The sequence below is a fragment of the Rhizopus microsporus genome (genome assembly GCF_002708625.1).
Source record: "Rhizopus microsporus ATCC 52813 unplaced genomic scaffold scaffold_11, whole genome shotgun sequence".
NCBI classification, from domain to species: domain Eukaryota; kingdom Fungi; phylum Mucoromycota; class Mucoromycetes; order Mucorales; family Rhizopodaceae; genus Rhizopus; species Rhizopus microsporus.
The window spans coordinates 339,137-365,760 of NW_019671926.1; the positions used below are offsets into that span (position 1 = coordinate 339,137).

Consider the following 26,624-nt stretch of genomic DNA (forward strand, 5'->3'; position numbering starts at 1 on the left):
AACAAACAATGATGTTTATTATTTACAAACAATAATGTAGACTAGTATCATCTCTCTTCCATATTCCCTTTAAACCTATGATAACCACAAAATGGCTCTCTAATAGCTAGAGTAACACAATAAATACAACAGCTACATCCTCTTAAAAGCTGCTTTCCAAATATGAAAGTTACCGCACGGTCCTAAAATACCCTTTTAGACGAAATGGCGGTTGACGATGTAGAGGTATACATAGGCGAATACTATGATGACATAATAAAGGTACAGAAAAATGTTAACAGAGACGCAAATGGATGAAAAAGTATGGTTGCTGATATCAAGCACAGTCAAACTGTTCCATTGAATCATCTTTGCGTCGATCGGGGTTTGTCTCCCTTTGCTCGTTTAACATTGTGCAGTAATAGCTTGCTTATTCCCTGTAGATCATATGGAGCTAACTTTCTTTGCATGAAACATGGCAACCACTTCCTAGAAGAGCTTCTTGACAACATTGATTTTGGGATATGAATATGCCGTTAAGTAGTAAGTATTGGTATGTATTCATCTCCATTTTATCTATCCAGAAAAAGAAAAATGACAAGCTGCTGACATTTACCTTTGGACATGTATGATAATATAAAAGTATTATCCTGCGAAATACATGCTAGAAACAATATGAAATCATTTTTCAATTCGTGCTGCTATATCAAAATGCTGTCGGTATTTAAATACATGGCGGTTACCCTTTTTGTTATTTTCATTGCTGCGTGCAGAATGTGTAAGTTCAATAGGCTCTACGATGTCAACATCCATTTGAGCAAGACAAAGGTCACAAGAGCCTATGTCCCTGCCTCAGTGAAAGCCAAGTTTCCTATGAGAAAAAAAAAAAGCAAGATTTAAAGCTGTCAATGAGGCATCAATTACGGAAAGCTTGTCTGAGAGATGTGCGACACCCTGTGGCCTTGTCTCTTTTTTCTATCTAGCTTAAATACTATGTGAGCATTGACTATCTTGCCAATTGATTAACGCAGGGTCTCATCATTGATAATAGAACGATTGTTTAATATTTTACTTCTCTCTCACACAAATACTAACCTCTTGGAAGTCAAGACTATAAGCTTTCTTCTTTTCTCTCTCCTGAAAGCAATGCGTCATCTCCCTAAATCTTTTATAATCATTATGCCTATTCATGTTAGCCAACTAAAAGTCAATTACTTGTGTTTAAGGGCACATAACGAGTAGAGACACCTTTTTTAAATTTATTCCTGAACAGGGAATGTGTCATGCTCTCATCTATCTGTTCACATAGCTTGGGAAAGTGATACACAGTTATCCTTATTTGATTATCGAACAAGACACAGCCCTTTTCTTCTATTTCTTTATGCTGAGTCATACGAGATGATTAAATGATAACAATAGGAAAAAAGCAGGGTAGTTGTTGGATATTATCACGAAAACAAGGGCTGCTATCATGACACACTGCCACAAGATAACCCCCCTCTTTGATGCCATACAACATAAAATCAGATGGGTAGTACAGCCTCTCCCTTTTTTTTTTCCCTCCCCTTCACATCTTCTGTTTATTTAACTTATTATGGGTTTAAACCCGATCGCTACAAGGAGACACGTAAAAAATTGTAAATACCGCAAAATGAATAGTTGACTTTTACACATATCTTTTTGATTCATATTTTGCTTTATGAGCACACTTAAAGGCTAATTAGAATACGGCCAATACTATATAAAGAATAAGATAAACAATAGTAAGAGAGAGGAGAAAGAAAGGGGGGAGAAAAGGGAAGGAAAGGGGGGACACTGAGTAACAAAAAAATAGTCTTTTTTTATATGTAAAATAATAATAGTTTAAGCTTGAGTTTCAACATCACCATTGGTTGTAGAAGAACCAGTTGAATAGAACAAGTCATTTGAGTCCAGATCGTCCTTTTGCTTCTTACGTTCACTCTTTTCAATAGCATCAATGATCTTGCGATATTTTTCAGTTTTAACAAATTTAGGAACAGAATCAGATGCCATCAAACGACAGATGTGTTCATTCACTCTATCAAATAGTTTCAACATCATGCGTAAACTCTGGGAAGCAGATGCAGCGGTGATCAGAATCGTCGGCTTTCCTTGTCCGGGATAAGCGGGTACGACAGTGACAACGGAATTGACTATCCTAGCCATCTCTTGACAAAGTGAGTGTTCCACGTTGAGTTCGCATGAGGAGCCAGGAGCAAGATAAGTGGACCAGATATCATAGGCGTCTTCCAGGAGATCCTTTTGGTTTTGAGAGGGAAGTGCAGGGCTCTGGTTACGACATTTCCTCCTTAACGTATTATAGTCAATCCAAAAGTCCAAGTTTTCTTCACAGAAATTGGCACGCAGGAAATCTTTAAAGGGAGAACGAAGTTTGGCGTTTTCAAGGATAATCTTGAGTCTAGCCGAGTTACTTTCTTTATGATCCACTTGAATATTTACATTGTTATCAACAGCAATACTTGACGGACGTGAGGAACCCTGTTCATCGTTCTCTTGATCGCCAGAGGCATCCTCACTTGTGGTAGTTAATGATTGTGTGATCATTAATGAATCGGGGTCCTGTGATAAAATTTCTTTTAAGGTTGCTTGTTCCTCGCCTGTGGGATTAATTTTTGATTTATCCAACAATGCTTGTTGCGGTGGCTGTGGTACAGGCGGAGGAGGAGAGGTCGCTGGTGTCATCGAGGGCAGTTTGCTGGTGGGCTCTGACACAACCTGTTTTCCCTTATCGGTCACGACAAACATCACTGCCTTGGAAGCCTTCAATGGTGCATCCTTTGTGCTGTGCTTGGGGTCCTGGTACTCTATCCACCCATATTTTAAAAATTCGTTGGCAATAACTTCTGCTTCTTCTCGACATGAGGTAGTGCAATAGTCCAGAAGCCAGTCGCAGCACATCTGGGATGAGAATACCGTGCGCATCGTCTTGACTGTTTTGGGTAAGTTTTTGCTTGATTTGGAGAGCGTCAGTAGATAGTTTCCAAGTAACTGTACCCTAGAGTCGCTACCGGCCACTGAAGCAGACATGGCAAAGGGAGCACTTAGAGATGGTGAGGATGTTGAGTTAGCCGAAGATACGGACGAGGTTGTGGATGAAGGAGGTGTTGTACCACTACTGCTATTGGCTTGTCGAGACACGGAGACAGAACTTGCATTGCCCGAACTTGTCAATTCTCCATCTAGTGGTAAGGAGGTCATCATGACACGGAAGATGACAGATACAGTAGCCCGATTGAGAATGAGCTGATCATCATCAGGACTACGTTCTAATCGTGCAAGATGAATAGCTTCCATATGACTAAAATGCTTCCTTAATGTAGTAACGTTGACCTCTGTACGTATGCAAAAGTCTTGCAGTATACATAGTCCTTTAGGAGTGAGATGCCATATACCCTTGTCACGGAAGGTCCTGTTTTGAGGATCGACAGCATTTTCCATCAAGCGGCAGTTTTGGAATTGTTGACACAGTGTCTTGGCCATATCTCGAGACATGTTGAATGTAGTCGTTGTCGTTGTTCGTTGGAGACGCGAGGGATCGTTGGGGTCAGGAGTACGTACAGTATGAGAAAATCGTAAATTGCCTAAGGCTTGAATGGCATCATCTGAAGAAAAGGTATTGTAGTAGTTTCTGAAGAGGTATCGATGTGTGTCAATGGGCATTTGGACAATCAGTGCTGCAAACAGATCGTGAATATCCTAAGAAGATTTTGGTTAGAAGAGAAGAGAAAGAAAGATCAACAATACATACCTTTAAGAAAGGACGACCATCAATAGTAAATTTCATCATTGAAGTATATGCTTGTTGAGAAACGTTCGCTTCCATCTTTTGTGTGTATGTGTATGTGTGTAGAATAAATTAGAGTAAAGCAGGAATGAAGAAAAGGAGAGAGAAAAGAAGAAGAGAAGAAGAAGCTTTTATTGAAAACGGCTTCGTTCTGTAATTATATTAAAATTTCAGATATAAGGAGAAGTAAAAGACAATTGTACGTGTGTGCGGTGCATAAATATGTATGTGGGTTCAGGCTTGATGTCTGATCAGCTCCTTATTGGCATGTCTTACCTTTATGCTTGGGCAATATTTGTTACTTATTTTGACAGAAATAGTATAGAAACATATTGTTATGCATCTCTCCTTGTTTTTAAAGTTTGAAGAGAAATTGTCAATAATAACATAAACTATAAACTTAACTTTAATTTTTTTGCTTATACAAACGAATGTAAACTTGAAGTATCAATCTATTGTTATCATTCCGCCTCCCCTCCTCTTTCTTTCTTTTGATCGTCTCTTTTAATCCCCTTTAATACAGTAGCGTGTTACGTGATGGCTTTTACACAGTAATAAAGACTAAAAAAGAAGTGACGTTCTTAGAATAAATATCTGGATTTTTTTTTGGTCATTTATTCATTAGGATTGATCTAACAAATAGTTTGTAGCCTTTTCTAAATCTTGGTCGTATCTATCTAGTGCTTCTTTGGCAGCAGTTGGATCAAATCCCATGTTGACTAATTCTGCAATACGACTACCTTGAATGGTGTCCAAGTTGTATGCATTAACATTATCATAATTATTACTTGCAGTTGAAGGAGTTATGGAGGGTGCCGCATGTTGCATAAATGTGGGTTGTTTGTGTTCACTTGGTGATGTCTGTGTTATTATCCCTTGAGTATTCGTACTACTACTACTATTCTTATTCTGTTGCTGTGCCTCTTTATCAGCCTTCTTCTTTTTCTTTTTCTTATTCTCACCGTCAAATCCTCCTAATGTCTTGGCCCACTTCATGATGCCCTTTTTCTTTTTCTTTTTATTACTATTATCGATTTCGGGTACAGTCTCCTTTGGAGGAGTCTCATCCCATCCCCTGCCATGTTCTCCTGGATTAGTTTCTGTACTATTATTATGCAAGAATCCAGCGTGCTCGTGCACTTGTGACAAGTCTATATCAGACTTGGTTTGTTCTGGAGCATTCTCTTTTGTCTCTGGAATGTCTTCCAACATTGGTAGTTGAGTGTTAAGCTTATCTGATGCGAGCGAAGTTGGATGATTATCGTTTTCATTAAGATTATCTCGTACTGTGTCCCCTTTCAAGAAACTATCATCAAAGTTGTCATGATTAGAGTTTGGGCCGTTCTGCTTGTTTCCAAAAATAGAATCAAATTCATTTGAATCAATTAAGGGTGCTGTTGACACTGTCTGATCATATTTAGTAACGTCAAACATTGATGACTCAGGAGATTGGTTCGCCTTCGAGCTAGATTGTTTCATGATGTCGTTGGTTTGATTTAATTGTTCAAAAGGGGCCACAGTACGTGCGTTTGTGTCAGAACCATCAGATTCGGACAATGAACTGATCATGACGGGTTCTTCCTCTTCTTCTTTATTCTTAGATCTCTTCTCTCCTTCTTTACGTTCTATCCTTCCAAGCAACTCACTTGACTTGGTTGATTCAAGCGCTTCAGGTCTCTTTGTCATTTCCTTTGAGCGAACTGATGGTCCATTGTTATCAGGATGGTCTATCATAACAAACTCACTTTCGTCAGCTGATGATGTCCGTGTGTCTTGCTTACGAGAGGTTAACGCACTTTTGATCAGATTAGAGTCACCGTTTTCTACTGCATCATAAAAATCGTCAGCAGAATCCGTTGCTTCACCTTCTGTATCGGCTAGATAGTCTGGCTGTCTAGTATGTCCAACGGACACGTTACTATCTTGGCTAATTCCCGATTCCTGCGTATATATAACTTTAATCGCCTTTTTCATTTCCCCCATTTCATGCATCTTACCTTAAAAGGGTTCATACCAAGTGTTTTTCCTGTTTCATTATCTTCGTTATGTGGTTTAATAATGGGCTCATCTCGATCATGTGTCATCTGTTCTTCCTTATCATCTTGCTCATTTCTTTCCGGTGCTATAATAGCTGCTTCTGCTTCAATGGGGGTAATCCTATCTGTTGCGTCATCTTTTGCCGCATCCTTAATTTCTTCATTTTCTTTTGGTTTGCTTTTGTCAGTGTATTGAGCCAATTGTGCTTGTTGGATCTCCTGTTCTTTATTGTCTTTATCAGGAACTATTTGTTCTAAGTTGCTTATGCTGTTTTCAGTAATTTCTTCTCCTTTTGACCCCTGTGGCAAAGAGTTTTCTAATTCTGTCTGATCTTGAGTTAATTCTGATTTTGTGGATGGTTGTTCATGTGGTATATCGTCCTTAATAGATTCAGACACGGGTCTGGCGATCTCCTCTGTCTGACCCACAATTTCGGGCTCTTTTTCATGATCTGATCGAGACAACCCTTGTTCCTGACTTGGGCGTCTTTCATCTGTCATCTGGCGTTCCTTTTCCATATGTCCGCCATCCTCTTCAGGTCCTGATTGTGATTGCCTCTTTTTTTCTTCCCTTTGACGTTCTTCTTCTTTCTGTTTTTCAATTCTTTGGCGTTCCTCTTCTTTTTGTTTTTCAACTCTTTGACGCTCCTCTTCTTCTTGCCTCTCTCTCTCAGCTCTTTGACGCTCCTCTTCTTCTTGTTTTTCAATTCTTTGACGCTCCTCTTCTTCTCGTTTCCTCTTTTGCTCAGCTGCAATTCGCTCAGCTTCTGCTTTTTCAAGAGCTGCCTTTTTAGCTGCTGCTCGCTCCTGCTTTCTCTTATGTTTTTCTTGCAACTCATCCAACTGCTTTGTAAATCTCAGCGTCTCCATTTGTATATTGTGAACCGATCGACGAAGCCTCTCATTTTCATTTTGTCCCTGCTTCAACTCATTCTGCACCTCATCCTTTTGCTTTTTGAGCAATTCTAGATCTTTTTCAGCCGATTCGAACTCTGCCTTGACTCTTTCCCAAGTAGGTGATTCATGGCTCAATGTTTCTTTGAGTTGCTGCAGTTGCATTGACTCAGATTCGTTCTTTGACTGAAGCTCCTCTTGCTGATGTCTCAAATCTGTATTTTTCTCTTTTAATGCAGACAGTGATTGCTCAATTCGGCTCCTTTGCGCCTGTAGATCACGTGTTGCCTTTTTTGTTGTTTCGATCTGATTCTGAAGTAAGTTGACCTTATTGGTTTCCTCTGCCAGTTCTTGATTATCTTCTCCAAGCAGATCTTCTTCTTCTTTGACAGGAATTGCTACAACAACAAAAGAAAAGGGAAGCATTTAGTCTTGTGTAAAAAGTCACTGTCAAGACGATTACCTTGTGATATCATTTGAGGTGAGGCTGTCATGACAGGTGGTGATATGGTAGGAGACATGATAGATTGTCCTGAAAGCTTGGAGTGAATCAGATGCATGGCTGCAGCAAATTGAGTTGAATTTAAGGTCTGTTTGCCGTCTTTGTCTACCATGTTCCAGATATGAACGAGTTCTGTATCTGGTAACTTTGATCGTTTAAAAAATTCAAAAGCATCTGGTCGCTGAATGATACCTCGTCCTTGTCTATCGAGCTTATTAAAGTATGATTCATAGCGTGCTTTATCCTGTGAGGAGACAAGCAGATCTACGTTGGATATTGTACTGGACATCGAACCCGCTCTTTGACTTGAGGGTGAGGATACAGACTGTTGGCCGAGTGCTGATAAATAAACACTTTGGGGTAGCACTGCTGGTAATTCTATCATTGACTTATCCATCAATTTGGCGATATAATGCATGGCGATAATAAATTCTGACTCATTCAAATAACCACAGCGACGGATATCAGCCAAATTCCTATAGACTGTGTTAGTTTTTGTCTTTGATCTTTCTGTTTATGTGTACCATATTTGAGCTAATTGATCATTGGGCAGTTTTGACTTTAAAAACAGATTTTTAGCTGCTTCTGCTTGAATTCCAAAATCTGTGGGGTGCTGTGCTTTGTAAATAGACTGGTATTTCATTCGCTCGGCCGGAGTTATTAATGCATGATCAGACTCTGGTGTTAATTGAATACCCTTAATTCTTGGCAATGGAGTCGCTTGATATAATACAGTCATAAGCTTATGTTTCTTTAGTTACATGTATCACCTACGTGTAGATAGTAATGGACTCTTTGGTTTGATATGATTTTGTGCACAGGCTATTAGTTTTAGTGCAACAGCAAATGTATCCGGTGTAAGATAACCAAGATTTTGTTCGTCTGCAGTCTCCCAAATCTAATAGGGTTAACTATATGTCTGTTTATATTTAATCAGTTTTACATACTTCAGATAATACCGTATTCGGTAGTTCTGACCTTGCAAAGAACTGAACTGCTTCTAAACCAGTAACCATATTTGGTTGAGTTAAAGCAGCTGCTTTAAATAGTTGTTTATAAGTAGTCACTTCTGTTGGCGTCAAACTTGATTCCCATGTGTTTGTTGTTGACATTACAAGTTTTTAAGTAAAAAAAGAAAAAAGAAAAAAAAAGCAAAACAAAACCGTTTCTCCGCTATGAACAATAAATAACGAAGGTCATGTGATTTATGCGCATTGCGTCTTTGTGTTTTTCCTTCCTTTAACAACGTATGCGCTGTTTATGAGAATAAAAGTCAGTAAAAAGTGATGCTGTATTTTCCTAGTTCGTTGCTTTACTGCATATATCAAAATGAGGTTGTGACTGATGACAGACTGACCAGAAGAAGTAAACGAGTGTGTGAGCTTGGCAAATGCTGAAATCGAAATGCATATCTTTATGAAGAGTAAAGAGACGAAACTTACTCTATTGTTTCAATTGAAGTAAGCCGTTGTTACATTGAAACAAATGGATCAAAGGAGTAGTATTATTTTCGTTGATCAAGAGCAAAAAAAAAAAAAAAAAGAGAGAATGAACAATAGAGCATTTGCGCTGTTCAAAAGGGGAGTTGGCATTACAGTTTTTTAGGATGATTTTAAATCATGCCCAATTGTCATTGGTTGATGGCTGTTGTAAAGTCAATTGAGCCGTGAACTACCTTTTTCAGAAATATCTTTTTTTTTCCTCATTTAATGAAAGGCAAGTTATGTTTATTACTATTATTATTACTTGTCTCGTATCTATGGATACCACCTATAATAAAAACTTGGAATTGGCAAGAAGGTTTATTATGATTCTTTTTGTGCGTATGTACATTGATTAAGATTAAACAGACGAAATTATGCTTCTTGATCTTGCTAAAGAAATAGAGCAGCAGAACCATAGCTTTTATACCTGGTTGAAGGTTGAGGCAAGTATATCAATAACCACCATGTTCTTTTCTTTACAAATCAGCTTAGAAAGATGCAAACCTGAAAGAGATAAGCAAGGTGTATCGAAAATTGCTTGTCAAATATAGGTAATATCTATTATGGTTGATTTTATCAATAACCCTAAAAAATCAAAATGATAGTACTGTAGATGACAATCTGTTTAAAAAGACGTCTCACATTGCATATATTCTACGCAATCCCAAGTTAAGAGCTCTTTATGACTCTATCTTATTAGATGATTATCATCATCAGCAAGTTTACTGGAAAGGCTTTTATTATTTCTATACACGACATAAATTAGCTTGCATGTTCACCATTGCATTACTCAGTCTCACAATGCTTGAATATCTAAAGGCGTGGGTTAATTATTGGACAGAACGCACCATGATGGAGCAGTTTATAGAGAATGCAAAGACAATGGCACAAAGAATATCAGATAAGCACCTCTCTGCCAAAACCCACAAGAGCTATATGGACTTTGGTACAAGAACAATTCAATGCGAGATTACAAAAGATAGAGAGATTGTTATGATGGATAGCAAAGGTCACCGTGTTCCTTTGGATATAGACAAGATCATAGAAAAGCCAGGTCTATATTCGATATCCATCATTCGAGCTCTCTCATATACTGTTCGATCCCTTCAAAATATTAAAAAAAGAATGTAAACCTTTTTTATTTGCTTTAATCCACACATGGCTTAAAGTGATATTCATCAATTGTATTATAGACCTGTCCTTCATTTTCAATATGCTGCATGGCTTGTCGTATCTCAGCTTCAGTATGCATGGTTTTTAATTTTTCAATAATGAAATCGAGCGTTACTCCTTCTGTAAGATGTGAGTTTTCTTTCATGACTCCCATAATACGATCTTCAATGACATTTCCTTTGTTATTTGAGGTTTCAACAAATAACGAGTTTTTCTGTACAAATGTTAGCTACACGTTTTATTACTATTATATTTATTTTTACCTTGCTAGGTTTGGTGAATGTCAAGTGCACATAAATAGCTTCCAGGTAGTGATGTGTGATTTCATTATAGTCAGTGATGGGTCGAATAGCAAATGCTGCGACAGTTATTCGGTTATGGAAATAGGCTAATCTACCATAAACTCTCACATAGATATCACGCACTAAGCTTCGACGTTCATCTGCCTCGATCTCAGTTTCATTTTGTTCGATCCATTTTCTAACATCAGTTGAGCCTGTGCCGTCCTCAATTGTGTAGATAACATTCATTTGTTGTTCACTGATATTACGAATAATTCCAACAAACGTAACCTATGACATATGTATGAGGAACAGCGTCTATATAGTTGCATTATACTTTTACCTGAGTACAATCAGCACCATCTATCTTGATAATACCTTCTGCCTGAGGTACTTCGCCACCCTTTATTTGTCTAATAGTGACAGGCCTTAATGTTTGCTCGCTCATAGGTTTCTACCAGTCCATGTCAACTATCTATACTAAACTCTTTTTATATTCGCTTACTCTAGCAAAGTTTCCTTGACTGCTTGATCCATCAAACGAGTTACTCATAAATCCACCGCCTTCCATGATTGATATATTATTTTTTAAAAAAAAAAGAAAGAAAAAAGAAAAAGATCGCGTCTGCGCAGAAAAAAATAGTCCAAAAGTGACGGTGCGCGCGCGCGTTGGCTGTCCTTAGTGTAAGTACAATCAAGCTCCGTTACTATTGGCAAATACGAATTGGCCAATAAGAGAAATGAACGTCTAGAGAAATAGGAGGGAAGGGGGCAAATAAATTGAACCTGTGTCGTTTTATTATTTCTTTTTTCTTTGTTTCTAATCAAATGGATTTTGAAAACAGCAAGGAACTTGGTTTATATATTGCTTATGGTGCTATGGTTACCATGGCTGCAGTACCCATCTACTGGGGATCTGTCAGCTCTATTCGTAGTATGAAAAGACCTGCCAATGCATCCAAACGAAAGAAGACAGAATCTCCACTTGAAGATTCCGATGATGAAGATGAGTCGATCACTGAAAGCCTTTCTTCTGAAGATGCTTACATGTTTCCCATCATTGGCTCTGGTGTGTTATTCTCAATGTATCTTGTATACAAATATGTGGATAAAAAATATATCAACTATGTCTTGACCGCATACTTTTCAATTATGGGAAGTGCTGCAGTTACAAAGGCATCTTTGGATATCTTTAGAAAGGTTGTGCCTGTCTCTTGGTTAAAGCATGTTGCTAAATATAAAGTAACATTATCTAAACGATCTAAAAGTAAGTGCTATTATTTGTTACATTTAATTAAATACTCATATTGGTATACGCGTCTACGTGCAGACATTTCCCGCTTTAGCTTTACGGTCATTCATTTCATCATGCTATTTTTCTCTATTGCATTGACCGTTTATTATGGTTTAACCAAGAACTGGGTTGCTTCCAACATTTTTGGCCTTTCGTTCTCTGTCAATGCTATTCAATTGCTATCACTCGACTCTTTCAAGACTGGTATGATCCTATTAAGCGGTCTCTTCTTTTATGATATCTTTTGGGTCTTTTACACCCCCGTCATGGTCTCTGTTGCCAAAAACTTTGATGCACCCATCAAACTCTTGTGGCCTAGACATATCATTGAATACATTTATGGAAAGGCAACCTCTTTTGCCATGCTCGGATTAGGTGACATTGTGATTCCAGGTATCTTTGTTGCCCTGACCTTGCGTTACGATCGCCATATGTCGTGGAAACGTAACCCTGTTGGCGAATTCAGATCGACTGATTTTCCTAAACCTTACTTCACTGCATGCTTCATTGCTTATATTCTCGGTTTAGTCACTACGACAGCAGTCATGCACATCTTCAATGCTGCTCAACCTGCACTTCTTTACCTTTCTCCTGCCTGTATTCTCTCTGTCTTGATCACCGCTGCTATTCGTGGTGAATTAAAGGAACTGTTCTTGTATACCGTCGAAGATGAAAAGAAGAAGGAAAAGGATGATGAAAAGAAGAAGAAAAAAAGACCAGAGTCACAAATCATTGAACAAATTGTTGAAGAAGAAGTAGTTGAAGAAAAGAAGGTTCAAGTAGAGGAAATTGAATTAGAAGAGTAAAGAAATTGTGAAAGACAAGAGAATAATAAACTTGTATGTAAATACCCCCTTTTTCATTTTATTTTTCAAAAAGGAAATTTTCTTCTTTATACCAATATGCCGAGATTAGAGAAGATGAGCTTTGAGGAACATGTATCCATTTCCAAAAAGATGTTTTATGGAGGGTTTGCTTTTTTGCCTTTCTTATGGCTTGTTAACTTTATGTACTTTTACAAGACAAGTCAATTACCGAATGCACCAAGTGAATTAAAGAAATGTAAAATAATTAACACAAGTACACATTCAGTTGTTAATGTCTTTTAGACATTTATCTTTCATTAACAGGTTGTATCACTTGGTTTATTCTATTAACGACATGGTACGCTATATTTGTCAACAAGCGAATTGCATGGTCAACAGATGTAGATGGTATCACAGTTGTTATACCCAAAGGAGTTTGATATATACCATACAGTGCTTCTACTCTCAATTTACTGAATGTTTGAAAACCCTGCTGTGTCACTATTTATTTTATTCAACGTATAACAATAAAGTTTATTAAAGTAATGTATAATAATAGAGACCTAAATGAATGGGGGAGAATAAATGTCTGAAAAATGATAGTGATGGGAATAACATATAAAAGACTATATAAAGAGGATGGAAGTGAGGAATTTTCAGCTATTCGATCATTTTCTAACTTCATTGAACGTATTCTTCAGCGTTCTGTAGTTCTTATATCTGGCAAATTAACCTTCAGTCAATCCTTTATCGTAGCATACTTTCCAGTTCATCTGTTTGTGGGTTTTTAGATATTCTTCCTTGAATTCTCTGACATTCTTCATATCATCGAGTGGCTCAGGTGGTATTGTCAGTAAGATGTCAACGTGGATACTTCTTTTTGACGGTTGGACACTCGATGGTAGATCCAGTGGTATTGGCGTAGTGTCGAAATTAACAGGATATATCAGTGTGTGGCGTCAAGCTAAACACGACTTTATAAAGTTCTCTTCTTGGTTTATTTCTTTTCAAGAAGAAAAGATAAAAAGAAATGTTGCTATTTCTTTATTGTCAGTTGATCAACAAAGACCGCTTAGCTCATGTGTAAACTATAATGACATCGTATTTTATATCAGAGGGTGAATTGGACAGTCTTAGATTAGACAGAGACTTTGATAGTGTGAAGTTGTAAAATGAAATGACAGTTAGCGCCCCATGGAAGCACCCATACCATTAGCCACTTTGCCGTGGGCTTTTTTCGTGCATATAATTTTTCCTATAAAACAAAAAGAAAGTGGACAAGAAAATGTACGAATTGTTTATTTGTATCAATCAGTTATGTTTATAGGGCGCAAAGTCTTGTTCTGTAACAGGCACTGGTTCATCTGCACTTGCAATATTGCACTGATGAAATAACCTAAAATCATCTTCTCTCAAACTACCCACGACTGAGTGAAGAACACCACGGTTATGGAAGATAACAAAATCACCATCCTTCCATTCATGAGCATAGACATTTTCAGGACTGATGCCTGGCCTCTGAATTTTATAGATGAGCTCTCGGACTTTCTCCAAGTCACCAACCGGCTTTCCGTCAATAATTAAATCTTCCACGGCTGCAGGATGAACTTGCAAATGAATCTTGTTAGTCACTGGATTCTTCCATAACTATTTTATTGTTAGTTTTGCCCTCTTTAAACAACTGTTTATATTTTACCATTGGATATATTTTTATATCCTTTTCATCAATTGGAGGTAATTCTTCCTTTGGAAGTTCTTTTCCTTCTGATACCATGCCTAAACCTGTGGAATGGGCTTTTGCTTTTGAAATCCAAACATAAGGATGTGCTGCATATTTCACCTGAGTTTTAAATGCGAGCTCTTTCATCTCAGGAGACAGAATCTCGAACGCTTTTTGTCCAGAAATGACTGCCAGGAGTAATCAATAAAGGCATTACGATGACGTATTTTTTTTTTTACTTACAAGCTGTAGTGCCTAGCTGAACTTCTAGTTCATCACCTGTTCCATCATCATATCGAACAACTTCCCTTCTTGAACTCTATAAATAGATTAGTTCGAAGCATCGCATCATAACAACAACTTACAGGATTTTTAATACCAAACAAAGTTGTTACTTTGGGAGGATTTAGCTTATAAAGAGCGGCGTCCATATGCCAACGGTAAAATCGAGTGTAGCCAGCATCCATTTGTTCCTTTGTTAGAGGTGTCTTGTGGAAAACGGTATGACTAGGATGGACCAGTTTTTTTTCATCAATACCACAGTGATTTCGAACTATACCATTGCCCAACAGTTGCACCTGAGGCTGTACTGGTAAAGGCGATATATCTCTTGCAATAACAGATTCAGAAGCACGGTACATGCCGCCGTGGCCATACATGTCAATGTTTTGTGGGTCGAAGCGTTTGGTTAGCTCATACTGGGTATGAGGAGTAACATGGCCTTGGTTTCTTACAACAACGACTTGGTATGTATAGACTGCTTCATATAATTTATCAAAGTCTTCAGCTAAAGAAAAAAAAATCAATCAGTAAGCGCAACCCTTTCTCACTTTCTTTCTTTTTCGCATTGTGTAAATAAAAAAAGACATATACGTGTTATCTTTTCAAGGTCAAGATCATTTATGATTGCACCAAAGTCAACACCCGATTGTTTAGCTGAAGGTACGATAGGTTCAATAGTAAAGGTCATTTTGTTAATAAAATGCAGTTGAATGATCGAGGGAAAAAAAGAAGAAGATTGTTTATGCTGTAAGGGGCTGCTTAAATGGGTTAGTCTGAGTTTATATATGATAACATGAAAATCCAATTATGGATAATATATACTGAGTACATTGAGAGAAGACCCAGCCAACGGACTGTTTATAGGAACTATATTGACAATATTCTCTATAATAAATACTATAAATCATTATGTAATCAACAAAAGAAAAGAGCATAACGCGGGTGTTTATAAAATCTACCTTTAGTAAATGGAAATTATGTATCGCTTTTATATCGCATATGCAATAAATGACTCCAAATATGAAAAAAGAGACAAGAGAGGGACAAAACGATGATAAGCCTAATTAGATTGCGCAAGATAAATGATAAGAGAGTGTAACCTGCTGAGATTTGGAATGAATGAAAAAAGAAGTTACATAAACGTATATTATCTATGATACACATACACATGTCATAAGCCCAAGTAGTGGTAAGATGATTTTCAAGTACATCCAAAATTGGCCAGTGTTGGACAAACTACACAGGCGCACTACAGCATACATCACTTTTTAAGAAAAATAGTAAACATCAATCCTGGATTGTTGAACTTAGTCTCATTAAATTTGATAGAAACAAGCTCCAATTTATTTTGTTCGTTTTATAAAAGGAAATTATAATATTAAAAATCTACACATTACTTCCTTTAATTGAAGATTTTGGCTTTGAAGCATGATAATATTATGGGATGTGTTGTCTTAATTTTCAAGACTAAATTCAATAAGCTTGACGTTATTTATTATAGACTGAGATAGGTTTCAGTAAATAAATCTAGTCTTGAGTGTTGAGTGAAAAAGGCAAGTGGAAATAAACTTCTGTATGTATTGTTATAGCGTTCAAGGTAATGGAGATGCTCACTGGGTACCTTTTTTTATCAGAAAATTCATCACATTCATTTAGCTAGTAAGCTTTATAGACAAACACCAAAATGGAGAAATAGTTAGTAACCATGAGGGCTTGTGCAATCAAGCCCTGCTTCTTACAGTATTAAGTGTATGTTCTTGTAGCGCACGCACTATATCTATGGTTGCATATTTAAAGAGCGGGGTATTCTGTAGTACGCCTGTGCAGTGTATCAAAAATTTACCTAAACCATAACGCGCCGAACACTATTCATTAACGTGAAAGGCATTGCCAGGGACACACAACGCTATCTGCCCCCTTTTTTCCCCTGCTTTCAGCCATTCTAATTTAAAGACCAGTTATAATAACAAAACAGAAACGCTCCAGATAGAGTGATTCAGAAAACGATTCAGTGATGAATATTGATTTAGCCGTTCAGAAGAAATCAATGAATCTACTTTAAGATACTATCCGCAACACGAAGGCATGTGCCAAAAAAGCAAGAATAATAATAAAATAAATGTATGAATCACCAACCACTGCCAAGCCAAAAAATAAGTGAACGACACTTGACGCTTCCAAAGAGGTAAAAGCAAAACAAAAAGGATGCATATTTTGATTTCTATGTATATATCCAAGAAAGTTATACGCCCTTCGACGCAATATACTCAATATATACATTTCGTACACAACCCAAGATACTATTACTAAGCCCACGATATTGATTCATGGCATATGTACATGGAAATCCCTAAAATACATTTTATAAATAGACTAGGTGCAAATTCCACCATTGATCTGGCAAAGAGAAATTCCGTCCACAGCACGTTAACTGGAGAAGAGCAGCTGAGGAGCTGAAGCGAAAGATTTGACCCAGTGTTTGAAGGCATTGTACTTTCTGATAATGGCGACGAAAACGTAAAAACTTTGGAGAAGGTAATATTTAGTGTTCTTTTTTGTTATATGGATAGCTAATACCAACTTTTATAAAGCTTGGCAGACAAGGTGTTAACGCTCCAAGATCTCTATCAAATAAATATGATGATATTTACAAGGGCCGTTCTACAGCCATGTTTGACTCTACGTAGAGTAGTAAGTACGATGATATCTAATGTTGAGCAAAAACGATACTAATATGTTTAATAGTCTAAAGATCCTGCAGTTCAAGAGGAAGGCTTTTAGAAAGGGCCTATATATCACAGAGGGTGATCTGGCGGCCAAAGTTTGAGGCCTTTAAAGGAGGCTATCATGAGAGAGGATAAGGGCATGTGCCTCAAATGGTAAGATTTGCTCTATAAACTATTAATATAACAATTGAGACAACAAAGATGATTTAATGATACATTATAGGAGCGAGAGTGTGAGAGGTCCCTCGGGAGTGACAGAACCCTACGTTTTTAAGGTTGATGTCCGTGTCGCTTATGGCAACCTCGCAACCAGAAAGAGTAAAAGAGAATCAAATACAGGAAATGTAAAGAGTGTTCGCTTGGATGCTTCCGTCGAGAAGGAACCGATTAAATTATGGCCAATGAGAATTGGGCATGTCGCGTAATATGTTAATAGCGTGTATTGTTGTCAGTCTCTTTGTATTGCTCTTTCTTAAAGTATAGATTTATAGTAATCCCATACGATAAGATTAATTATTTATAGGGTAAATACGACACTTTTAGTGAAAACAGTACCAAGGGCATCTTGTATTTAAGAGAGTAACTTCTATCAAACAGCTATTCGTGTAATTGACTACGAAAAACAGGTGATTCAAAGCATTAGCCAATAGCGCAATAGCATATATTCTAATTCAATATATATAAAATAAGATCATGTAAACTTTCATATAAACCATGTAGTATATGAATCTTCTAATTTAAATATAAATCATTGCTACTTGCATATATAAAAGGATACACGTCCATATTAGAGGATCCTTCTCACTGTAAAGGAAAAGCGCATAACCCAGATTAGTAAACTAACAGTACAATTAGTGTTAGAGGGAATGACAAAGTTGCCTTTATCAACTCATAGGCTGTTAGTCAGTCAGATCCTCTAGGATTCGAGTTTACGCGTAATATAATATCACTACCCACCTGCCAGCAATCATAAACAGTAGATTTTCTATCTGTATGCTCTTCCTGTCTCTTTCAAATAAAGATCAATCTTAAAAAGCGTTCCTCTTGTGTCGAGTCTCGTGTTTCTTCTTCTTCTTCTTGAATTATCCCAGCACGACGTACATTAAGAGAAGAGACTAAATACAAACAGCTAATAGGTTCTTTGTAGGAACTATATTCGTAGTGCTTGCTATAACTAACATTCTGCATCATTATGTAACCACTGAAAGGAAAGAACATAGCGCAAGTGTTTATAAAAACTACCTTAGCAAACGATAAAAAAGAAAGATGAGCAAGTATTTGTCACACTGTATCGCAGATGAAATAAATGACTCCAAATATGAAAAAAGAGACAAGAGAGGGACAAAACGACGATAAGCCTAATTAGATTGCGCAAAAGATAAATGATAAGAGAGTGTAACCTGCTGGGATTTAGGGTGAGCAAAAAAAGAAGTTACTATCTACGGTACACATAAACATCATAAACTCCAGTAATCCCCTATATTTTTAATATGCATGCGCAACCAGTATGGTTACTTCTACCCATTTGACCTTTTGTTGCATGATAACAATTTTCTATTTAAGCAAACTCTTCTCTTGTCATCGAAATGTGGTTGTACAGTGTTTATAAGTTTTGGTTCAAGTGAGCACAATGATAGAGTTCGTCATAGGATACTTGGGTTTACGCAATCCGTAGCAAATTAAGACTTGTAAAATATCATGTTTCAAACGGGAAGAGGATGGTAAGGTCGGTATCAATGTAAGGAACATAAATCTCAGGTACATGTACAACTCTTAAAAGAAAGGGGAAAAAAAAGAAGGATATCAATTAATATAGAAAGCATACAGAGTTGACCATGTGAAGTTTAATAATTTAAGCCTATGATATCGTATCAATTATATATATATAACCACCGCTTAAAAACTCTATCTGTGTTTGTGTAATTTATGTTGATCTGTCCGTTCACATCCGTTATCAACCCTATTATTTATATATCACATCGTCTATGCATTTCACTAGTCTTACTCTCTTGCCTCCCTTGGATATTGTCATGAAAATATGGCAGAGGCAGCAAAGGATAAAGAAGGGTCAATATATGAGCAGTGGCAAATAGAATTAACGTATTAAAGACACTGAACCAAGGATCTACTCTATCTCATTGGTAACACAAACGGGATGTTCAGCTCGCCATTTAAGCGGATCATTTCACCATTTATAAGATTAATCACACTTTGCCCTGTATTTTTTATCCTTTTTTCTTTTTTATTCTTCATATGCAGCATACATTCTATACAATCAACTCAAGCCCATTCTCATACACACAAGAAATTCCATACTGGAATTGTGATGAACCATTCTTGGATACTAAAGCAAGCACAAGCTATTATTCTTTAACTAATACCGCTGCTACTGTAACTACTGGTGATCCACATCAGTTTCCTGTACTATTTACATCATTTAATTCAATCAACTATATGCACAATGATTTGTTTCTCGATAACGTCCAATCACAAATGACGCCTTTTCATGATGACGCTCTTGACCTCTTTCAAGCTCCTCTTCCTTTAACCAACACACCACCCTCAAGCCTACCGCCTCAATGTTTGGTGCAGAAGACACCAGTGGACGATCATTCTGAAGAAAAGATATGCTCACCCTCTACTCTCATGAAGAATAATGAACATACGCTTTTACAATGTACATCCTATGGTGAGAGCGATGAAGAATATGGCACGAAAAGAAAGGTGAGAAGCACACAAAAGGCAATAAAAAGAAAGAGACGCAACTCTTCCTTACCCACGCTATCCAAACATCAAATTAACTCAACACGATGTTCAAACTGTAACACGGGCAACACACCTCTATGGCGAAGAAATCCTCAAGGTTTACCCCTATGCAATGCATGTGGGTTATTTTACAAACTACACGGCACTGTGCGGCCACTGAGCCTAAAAACAGACGTGATAAAGAAACGTAATCGCAATGGGCCAAAAGATGAGAAAAACAAATCAAAGCGTGCGACAAGGACTCGTCAATGTAACATCAAATATCAAGATGATTCCTCTTCGTGCTCTGAGTTGGACTCTTTTGAGGAATATTCACCAAAAATGACGAAAGACAGCTATTATGAAATGCAATTGGATAATATGAATTACTTTTAGTTTTGTATCAATATGTGTTCTTTTTTATTTATTTTGTGTATAAATTAAAACCTGCTCTTTCCCTTTTTTGCTCGAATTTTATATTTAAGGAAATCCACAGAAAATCGAGTTATTGTTCTCTTTACAAACCGTGACTACCGGACAGTTACGCACGACCCAGTAACCATTAGTACATTGGCCATAGCTTGATTCCCCACTACATTTAAGAATTCCATTTTCTAAGCATGGTTTTCCATGTCGAATCTCATTAGGTCTACTTGTCACCGTATCGACCGTATTCGTTTCTGGTGAGATAGTTTCTGCTGGTGATACAGTAGTAGTCATCACGACGGCAGTGGTAGCAGGCGACTGTGACACGGTGTTCAATGTTGCTATGGTAGTGCTCTCAGGTGCCAATACTGTTTCTAATGTATTATTGCTACTATTGGTAATAACATCCTTATTTAATAGGGCAATTCCTTGTTTTATACATGTACGTTTACCTATGAATTAGTTGTGCTATGCCATGTGCATAACTGGGCAAAACATCTATCGTGTTACCATAGGCTTGAGATACGTCCCACACCATAATTCCACCAAATGTCATCAACTGCTGCAAAGGTTTGATCGTGCTCACAAGCTGTTCATATGGTACGTAGCCTCTTCCTGCTGCTGAAGGGCTTCCGGGGATACCAACAAAGAGACGAATATCTTTGTTTATCGACTTTGTCCTTGCCCATTCGTCCCAAGTGTTGTAGTTGAATTGAGGACCATTGATGACATTACAATACTAAACAATTTTAATATCAGTCCAACCTATTTCGGTTTGTCACTTACATTATTGTAAAATTGAATCCTAATAGATGACATTAGTATAAAAAAAAAATAAAAAAACGAAAACGTGAACCTGTATAGCTTACATGACAAAATCGAACCATGCGTTGTCCAAGGCCTCGCCTAGATAATAATCTGGATAGGGACATTGAGGCGCACCAGCGATGAAATACTGCTTTGATGTGTCTTTACCTAAAGAAGTCAATTGAGCATTTCTTTTAAAGGCAACGCTTTTTTTTATAGAATGTTTACTGTAATGTTCACGCATTCGATTGATGAATGCAGGATAGCCTGCCTTGGCACCATTTTCTATGTCAAGATCGAACCCATCTACAACTGCATTACCAAAAGGTCTGTGTTCATGTTGGCCTGCACCAAACGTATTCCAAAGCTCGTCAGCAAAACTCTGACCGCTTTCAATTGAGTCTAGGCCATATTCAGGAGTTGCGCCACCTAAGGAAAGAAGTATCTTTTTGCCTTTCCCTTGACAATACTTTATATCTTTAACGATACTTTTGTTAGTTTTATACAACATATGAATGTTCGCTCTCTTACCGCTCTCCATTTGAGGACAATTTAGTAATTCCGTTCCTAGAATACGCATATATAAATATATACAATCAAGATTTTTATTTATTTATTACCTGGAAAGAAACCTGCACAATCTTTACCACTATTGGCAATATCAAAAGATGTCAATCTTCCCTCGCCTTGAAGACATACATGCATAAGTTAGAAATCATGTTATGAAAGAGGTTCAATAAAAAGCATACCAAATTTATGTAAAAAGGAGATAACCATCATATCTAATTCTTCTCTATCGCAATACTCTGCTAAAGGCTATTGCATATATTTTAATAAATGACAATATATATATAATTCATATCAAAAGAAAAACCTTTTGCCATAATGTATGGTCTGGATCATTACCGGCCATACTAGCTGAATTTTGACCCCTAAGATTACGTTTGTTATCACATTGTTTGACAGTTGAATATGAACATCACAAACCAATAATGGATAACATTATTATGAGATTTAGGATCAAATTCGCAAGCAGCCCTTTTTAATAACACAAGAGAAGTTGTAACGGTGACAATAGCAAATTGAAAACTCTTCATATTTTGCTCAAGGAAAAAGGAATGAAGGGCAAAAAAACAATCGATCTCGTTCCTTTTGTTTTTACTGCAATTGACAAATGAACCAGCTATTCATCTATGTGATTATATATATATATACATATACACAGTGACAACATTTTCTTTATTTCAATCCTTTTTTATATATAGATTAGGCTTCAGTCTTGCGAGGACGAGTGTTGCGACGAGGAGCAACAGGGGCAACGGGAGTAGTAACCTTAACACCAGGAAGGTTTTCAAAGTTGATGGCCTTAAGCAAAGACTATAGACAGAAAATGTAAAAGTTAGAGTTCATGTGCTTTTGCGTGAGAGATCTTGACACCTCAAAAAAAAAAAGGTATTTTTTTTGTTCAGTATGGCCATCAAAAGATCTCCACCCGACACACGAACTTTTTTAAAAGTTTTATCTCATTTTCTCTTTCTCTCTCTCTCTCTTTTAGTCCCTTTCCATCCAATAATGCTTGTTTTGTGCCTTCCTAAAAAGAGAGAGAAAAAGAGAGGAAATGATAATAATAAAACAAGCAAAAAAGGTCCGAGCGGTTTCCATACGATCGAGGAGTCAATGTATATAGAAAAAAGTCTTACCTCAGTTTCAGGATCAATTTCAATAGCAGAAGTATCCAAGGCAGAGAATTCAGGAACAAAGTTGTCACGACGTTCACGTTCTTCTTCTTGCAACTTGAAGGAGATACCACGAACAGGGCCGCGAGAGATACGCTTCATCAAATGAGTAGTGAAACCGGCAATCTTGTTACGAAGACGCTTGGATTGAACAATGGTCACTTCATCGAGGATTCTCTTGTTGACTTGGAAGTCGAGAGTGAGACGAGGGTAGTACTTTTCGATGATGACACGAGAAGCCTTCTTGACAGTCTTGGTTCTAACGCGACCCTATAATCCATCTGTTTATTCATCCATTCATCCATCCATCCATCTATGCTCACTTACCATATTGAATAAATGTATACAGAATAAGAGAGAAACTATAAAAGATTAAGGATGGAGATGACTTTGTGTGTCTCTCTCTCTTCGTGGCTTGTTCCGCTCATTTTCACTTTTTTTTTCTTTTCTGGTTCGAGAGGGGAGTTTCATTTATCCTTTTGTCCGATCTCTTATTTTTTTTGGATATGTCTGTGTTGGAAGATATTGAGACTATATTGACTGACTATGTGAAAGAGTATCAAGGTATATATATATATAAAGCAAATAAGGAAATATTATAATAACAATCTATAAGACATCAATGGGACATTTGTTCATATATATGATAATCCACCTACTCCTCTTGAATTTTTGAGAACAAGTGTACATCCAAATAGACCTGCCATTATCAAAGGTATATATGTACAATTTATGATACCATATATCAACATGAAATAGGAGCCTTTGATCACTGGCCTGCACGCCATGGTTGGACAAATGAGTATCTAAGATCAAAAATAGGCAAATCAGTTGTAACAGTAGCAGGTAAAAACTTTGAATATTAAAAAAATGCATAAAAATAACCTTCACATGCCAGTGACACCAAATGGGTATTTTTTTTTTAAAGATATTGGTAAACACAGCTGATTCATACAGATAATTAGATACGCAGATGCTGTTACTTATGATCCTCTGACTAAAAAGGAGTATTTTGTGATGCCGTATGAGCAAAAAATGACATTCAATTCATTTTTGGACATAGTTGAAGGTAGAACACCGTCAGATAATGCAAACTATATCTCTCTTCAGAATGGAAGTCTATCACTAGAATATAGTGCACTCGAAGAGGATGTGGATCCAGACATTGCCTGGTGTAGCGAAGCACTAGGCAAACAACCAGATGCAGTTAACTTTTGGTTTGGCGATGACAAAAGTATTACTTCTCTACATAAGGATCCGTATGAAAACTGTTATGCCGTTGTCCGTGGACAAAAGACATTTATTCTCTTTCCACCTGCAGAACACTATTGCATGCATGGTATGATCTATAATTTGACAGACTATCTGTGTGTTGACCACTATAATAGAATCCGTATATCAAAGTGCTGTGTATGGACCAAATGAGAGCACAGGAAAGCTCGAGATAAAGCCACTTGAGTCAACTACGCCTTGGATACCCGTCAATCCCCTTTGTCCTGATTTCAATCGCTTTCCTAGATTTCGCAACGCACAGCCAATCAAGGTCACCATCAACGAAGGAGAGTTACTTTATTTACCAGGTAAACTGATGCCCCCTAATGCTACATAATTTTATCTAAAGTACGTAAAGCATTATGGTTCCATCAAGTCATGCAAAGCGGTGAACAAGGCGTTATTGCCATTAATTACTGGTACGACATGGACTATTCCAACATTTTATTCCCCACAACAAATCTGTTTAGAAAACTGTTGACAGGTATCATCGAGGGGCATCGTGATTTATTGAATCAAGACGAGGAAAACAATGGAGAATTAAAGTTCTAAAATACAGTCTATCCAGGGCTCAGGACCATGCACAACTTTGCTCACACCCAGTTTCCTAAACCCTACGTTTTCATAAAAGGCTACCAAACCAGGTCTACTCAAGATAGCGATGCGGTTGTATTTCTTGAATGAGTTAGTTTCATTTACTTGTTTCAGTCGTTGAATCCAGGCCTTGAGCAGCTCTGTGGCAATACCTTGCTTACGAGCATGAGGCGCAACACAGACACTATGTAAACAGATAGTTTTTCCTTCAGGTTCATGAGTGCTCATAGACTCTTCCGTCACCAAATCAGCAGTAGTAAGTGTTGAACAAAGGAATCCAACCACTTGGTCATTGTCTGCATTGCGAGAGACCATAAATAGTTCAGGCCCGGACTGTGAGGCGTAACCTATACGTGCCTTTAGCTGTTCTCGAGAGGCTGCTTCGTCTGGGTGGTAGGACCTTGTTTCATAGTCACTGACAGTATCCAAGTCAGCAAGTGTGGCAGGCGTGTGAACGAGTTTCATTGTGGAAAGAAAAGATGCGTACAAGATTTTAAAAAATATGGAGATGATTACAAAATTTTATTGGACGAACTCATTTGTTAGTAGAGACCATTGCAAACTTTTTTATGAGACATGATGAGACACTCTTATAGAGAAAAAGGCAAAATTGAATGAGATACAATTGTCCCGTTTTAGGTAGCTTTGGTGATAAAAGAGAAACTGGTAAAGTTTAGGGAAAAGAAAGAGAATATCATCAGGAAGAAATCCACATGCTGTATTTGAGGGTAGTGCATATAATATTTTATTTGGTTTAATGTAAGGTAGAGTTCCTCCACATTTTTGTGCTCGTCAATGATATTAAGGGTTTTTACAAAGAGACTCACACAATGGCGAGTTGCGGCTATCAGTCTTGAGCATATCCAACCACCTTATATATACTTTTGTAGATAGTTCGTTAGTGTGAAAATTGGATAATATAACGTATTCTTTAACTTACGTCCATTTCCTCCATTCACACCACTGAACGCAAGGAGTAATAGTCTCGTTGTTTGCTATTAGCAGCTCTTTTTGTTGGCTTATAACTCATATCATCCAATTTATGTAGGCTCTTGCGCTTGATAAAGGCCCTTTCAAAACCAAAGGTCGCTTATTTATTTATTGGGAACGATAGACTGTTTTTTCACCGTAGCTAGAATGGTTTCATAATCACATGCAGTCTTTTCAGAAAGTAAAGCCGCATTTTTGCAGTTTTTGTAATACAATTTATACGAAAAAGCGGCAAGCCAGCGCGACATCTCTTTCTGGAAAGGGTGTATTCAACTTCATTAATTTACTTGTTTGACGTTCTTTTTGTCTTCCAACTCTTCATAATTTAGTTAGTGATCATTATATTTGTTTCATCTTTTGATATACCTGCTTAAAACTTGAAGATTTGCTGTAAGTGGGTAATCCCATTTAACCAACCTGCCGGCGACAAGACCTTTGTTGAAAAGGCCAATAGAGTCACAAGCATTTGTTCAAACCCATGAAGCAAGGGAATGTGAGGTCAGTCAAACAGTCTGGCACCTTAATGTTGTTCTCTCAATCCATACTTTGCAAGAAAAATATGAAGCTTCAAGAGGACAACACGCCGGTGGTAGTGATCTATTAATTCTGTTGAGAGAAATATAGACAAGATAGCCAGTCATTACAGCGATTAATACAAAAAAGAATTGAAAAACGGAGGAGAGAAAAGAAAATATGCACCAGCAGCATATTTTTATAACTCAGGCATTACCTGCAATCGTAATTTACTAAGCTGCCCCATCCACATATAGTTGTTAGTATGTGGATCAGCCCCATAACTCTTTTCATTAGCTTCCAGTTTGCGCTATCCCAATTTACTTTTAATTTAAAGAAATAAAGATGATTTATTATATTATATTAACTACTTTCAGGTGAACTAATGACTGGTTGTCTTCCAAATCCCTTTCCGTGTGCATTGTATGTCAAGCGGAAAATCTTGGGACAAATGATGTCGGAAAGTAGAGTTTGTTGGCTGTTGCTGTCTTTACTAAGGTTTTTATTTTCTTCATCTTGAAGTTTCAATTGCTACAGT

General features: G+C 37.3%; 12 protein-coding genes across 12 annotated transcripts; 5 read left to right on the forward strand and 7 right to left on the reverse strand.

Moving 5' to 3' along the window:
• Positions 1-1,842: 1,842 nt before the first annotated feature.
• Positions 1,843-3,844, reverse strand: RHIMIDRAFT_238730 (uncharacterized protein; the record flags this gene model as incomplete). Its single annotated transcript, XM_023609025.1, has 2 exons — positions 1,843-3,717; positions 3,770-3,844. 2 exons carry the CDS (start codon positions 3,842-3,844, stop codon positions 1,843-1,845), a joined length of 1,950 nt encoding a protein of 649 aa, XP_023465001.1.
• A 412-nt stretch (positions 3,845-4,256) lies between these two features.
• RHIMIDRAFT_257257 (uncharacterized protein) lies at positions 4,257-8,389 on the reverse strand. The gene is made up of 6 exons (XM_023611264.1): positions 8,185-8,389; positions 8,012-8,135; positions 7,762-7,957; positions 7,199-7,713; positions 5,803-7,133; positions 4,257-5,746 (listed from the first exon to the last, which is right to left on the reverse strand). The coding sequence occupies exons 1-6, from the start codon at positions 8,347-8,349 to the stop codon at positions 4,427-4,429; spliced, it is 3,651 nt and encodes a 1,216-aa protein (XP_023465002.1). The 5' UTR covers positions 8,350-8,389; the 3' UTR covers positions 4,257-4,426.
• A 706-nt stretch (positions 8,390-9,095) lies between these two features.
• RHIMIDRAFT_238732 (uncharacterized protein) lies at positions 9,096-9,754 on the forward strand (the record flags this gene model as incomplete). The annotated part of the gene is made up of 4 exons (XM_023609026.1): positions 9,096-9,158; positions 9,214-9,272; positions 9,327-9,667; positions 9,726-9,754. 4 exons carry the CDS (start codon positions 9,096-9,098, stop codon positions 9,752-9,754), a joined length of 492 nt encoding a protein of 163 aa, XP_023465003.1.
• Positions 9,755-9,868: 114 nt separating this feature from the next.
• On the reverse strand, positions 9,869-10,623 carry RHIMIDRAFT_244506 (nucleic acid-binding protein; the record flags this gene model as incomplete). Its single annotated transcript, XM_023610083.1, has 3 exons — positions 9,869-10,108; positions 10,158-10,466; positions 10,519-10,623. 3 exons carry the CDS (start codon positions 10,621-10,623, stop codon positions 9,869-9,871), a joined length of 654 nt encoding a protein of 217 aa, XP_023465004.1.
• A 230-nt stretch (positions 10,624-10,853) lies between these two features.
• RHIMIDRAFT_216596 (uncharacterized protein) lies at positions 10,854-12,324 on the forward strand. Its single transcript, XM_023607309.1, has 2 exons — positions 10,854-11,442; positions 11,506-12,324. Exons 1-2 carry the CDS (start codon positions 11,004-11,006, stop codon positions 12,273-12,275), a joined length of 1,209 nt encoding a protein of 402 aa, XP_023465005.1. The 5' UTR covers positions 10,854-11,003; the 3' UTR covers positions 12,276-12,324.
• Positions 12,325-12,371: 47 nt separating this feature from the next.
• On the forward strand, positions 12,372-12,715 carry RHIMIDRAFT_238735 (presenilin enhancer 2; the record flags this gene model as incomplete). The annotated part of the gene is made up of 2 exons (XM_023609027.1): positions 12,372-12,531; positions 12,579-12,715. 2 exons carry the CDS (start codon positions 12,372-12,374, stop codon positions 12,713-12,715), a joined length of 297 nt encoding a protein of 98 aa, XP_023465006.1.
• A 715-nt stretch (positions 12,716-13,430) lies between these two features.
• Positions 13,431-15,300, reverse strand: RHIMIDRAFT_314162 (Clavaminate synthase-like protein). The gene is made up of 7 exons (XM_023614914.1): positions 15,237-15,300; positions 15,107-15,174; positions 14,869-15,032; positions 14,361-14,782; positions 14,239-14,314; positions 13,972-14,183; positions 13,431-13,922 (listed from the first exon to the last, which is right to left on the reverse strand). Exons 3-7 carry the CDS (start codon positions 14,963-14,965, stop codon positions 13,587-13,589), a joined length of 1,143 nt encoding a protein of 380 aa, XP_023465007.1. The 5' UTR covers positions 14,966-15,032; positions 15,107-15,174; positions 15,237-15,300; the 3' UTR covers positions 13,431-13,586.
• Positions 15,301-19,814: 4,514 nt separating this feature from the next.
• RHIMIDRAFT_194694 (GATA-domain-containing protein) lies at positions 19,815-19,964 on the forward strand (the record flags this gene model as incomplete). Its single annotated transcript, XM_023606016.1, has 1 exon — positions 19,815-19,964. A coding segment is annotated over one exon (150 nt), but the record flags the coding sequence as incomplete, so codon positions are not given.
• Positions 19,965-20,186: 222 nt separating this feature from the next.
• On the reverse strand, positions 20,187-22,134 carry RHIMIDRAFT_22645 (glycoside hydrolase). Its single transcript, XM_023607568.1, has 10 exons — positions 21,969-22,134; positions 21,856-21,913; positions 21,731-21,797; positions 21,602-21,667; positions 21,513-21,548; positions 21,210-21,458; positions 21,044-21,149; positions 20,961-20,979; positions 20,627-20,913; positions 20,187-20,565 (listed from the first exon to the last, which is right to left on the reverse strand). The coding sequence occupies exons 1-10, from the start codon at positions 22,076-22,078 to the stop codon at positions 20,229-20,231; spliced, it is 1,335 nt and encodes a 444-aa protein (XP_023465009.1). The 5' UTR covers positions 22,079-22,134; the 3' UTR covers positions 20,187-20,228.
• A 66-nt stretch (positions 22,135-22,200) lies between these two features.
• RHIMIDRAFT_22650 (ribosomal protein S17e) lies at positions 22,201-23,058 on the reverse strand. Its single transcript, XM_023607570.1, has 3 exons — positions 23,045-23,058; positions 22,682-22,987; positions 22,201-22,358 (listed from the first exon to the last, which is right to left on the reverse strand). Exons 1-3 carry the CDS (start codon positions 23,045-23,047, stop codon positions 22,248-22,250), a joined length of 420 nt encoding a protein of 139 aa, XP_023465010.1. The 5' UTR covers positions 23,048-23,058; the 3' UTR covers positions 22,201-22,247.
• Positions 23,059-23,223: 165 nt separating this feature from the next.
• RHIMIDRAFT_238741 (Clavaminate synthase-like protein) lies at positions 23,224-24,326 on the forward strand (the record flags this gene model as incomplete). Its single annotated transcript, XM_023609028.1, has 6 exons — positions 23,224-23,281; positions 23,334-23,432; positions 23,477-23,563; positions 23,616-23,628; positions 23,683-24,056; positions 24,106-24,326. 6 exons carry the CDS (start codon positions 23,224-23,226, stop codon positions 24,324-24,326), a joined length of 852 nt encoding a protein of 283 aa, XP_023465011.1.
• A 203-nt stretch (positions 24,327-24,529) lies between these two features.
• On the reverse strand, positions 24,530-24,898 carry RHIMIDRAFT_204378 (acyl-CoA N-acyltransferase; the record flags this gene model as incomplete). The annotated part of the gene is made up of 1 exon (XM_023606753.1): positions 24,530-24,898. One exon carries the CDS (start codon positions 24,896-24,898, stop codon positions 24,530-24,532), a length of 369 nt encoding a protein of 122 aa, XP_023465012.1.
• Positions 24,899-26,624: the final 1,726 nt, after the last annotated feature.

What these genes read in the sequence shown, in the direction of transcription:
- RHIMIDRAFT_314162 (XM_023614914.1), bottom strand. Translation starts at nt 14,965, where the DNA reads ATGACCTTTACTATTGAACCTATCGTACCTTCAGCTAAACAATCGGGT. An exon ending in TCAGCTAGGCACTACAGCTT is followed by an intron (nt 14,184 to 14,238) that starts GTAAGTAAAAAA and finishes TACTCCTGGCAG; the next exon opens with TCATTTCTGGACAAAAAGCG. An exon ending in ATATAAAAATATATCCAATG is followed by an intron (nt 13,923 to 13,971) that starts GTAAAATATAAA and finishes ACAATAAAATAG; the next exon opens with TTATGGAAGAATCCAGTGAC.
- RHIMIDRAFT_22650 (XM_023607570.1), bottom strand. An exon ending in AAATTGATCCTGAAACTGAG is followed by an intron (nt 22,359 to 22,681) that starts GTAAGACTTTTT and finishes TTCTGTCTATAG; the next exon opens with TCTTTGCTTAAGGCCATCAA.
- RHIMIDRAFT_257257 (XM_023611264.1), bottom strand. Translation starts at nt 8,349, where the DNA reads ATGTCAACAACAAACACATGGGAATCAAGTTTGACGCCAACAGAAGTG. An exon ending in CGAATACGGTATTATCTGAA is followed by an intron (nt 8,136 to 8,184) that starts GTATGTAAAACT and finishes TAACCCTATTAG; the next exon opens with ATTTGGGAGACTGCAGACGA. An exon ending in TTGGTATGAACCCTTTTAAG is followed by an intron (nt 5,747 to 5,802) that starts GTAAGATGCATG and finishes ATATATACGCAG; the next exon opens with GAATCGGGAATTAGCCAAGA.
- RHIMIDRAFT_216596 (XM_023607309.1), top strand. Translation starts at nt 11,004, where the DNA reads ATGGATTTTGAAAACAGCAAGGAACTTGGTTTATATATTGCTTATGGT. An exon ending in ATTATCTAAACGATCTAAAA is followed by an intron (nt 11,443 to 11,505) that starts GTAAGTGCTATT and finishes GTCTACGTGCAG; the next exon opens with ACATTTCCCGCTTTAGCTTT.
- RHIMIDRAFT_22645 (XM_023607568.1), bottom strand. Translation starts at nt 22,078, where the DNA reads ATGAAGAGTTTTCAATTTGCTATTGTCACCGTTACAACTTCTCTTGTG. An exon ending in ACCATACATTATGGCAAAAG is followed by an intron (nt 21,798 to 21,855) that starts GTTTTTCTTTTG and finishes TATATGCAATAG; the next exon opens with CCTTTAGCAGAGTATTGCGA. An exon ending in TTGTCCTCAAATGGAGAGCG is followed by an intron (nt 21,459 to 21,512) that starts GTAAGAGAGCGA and finishes GTATCGTTAAAG; the next exon opens with ATATAAAGTATTGTCAAGGG.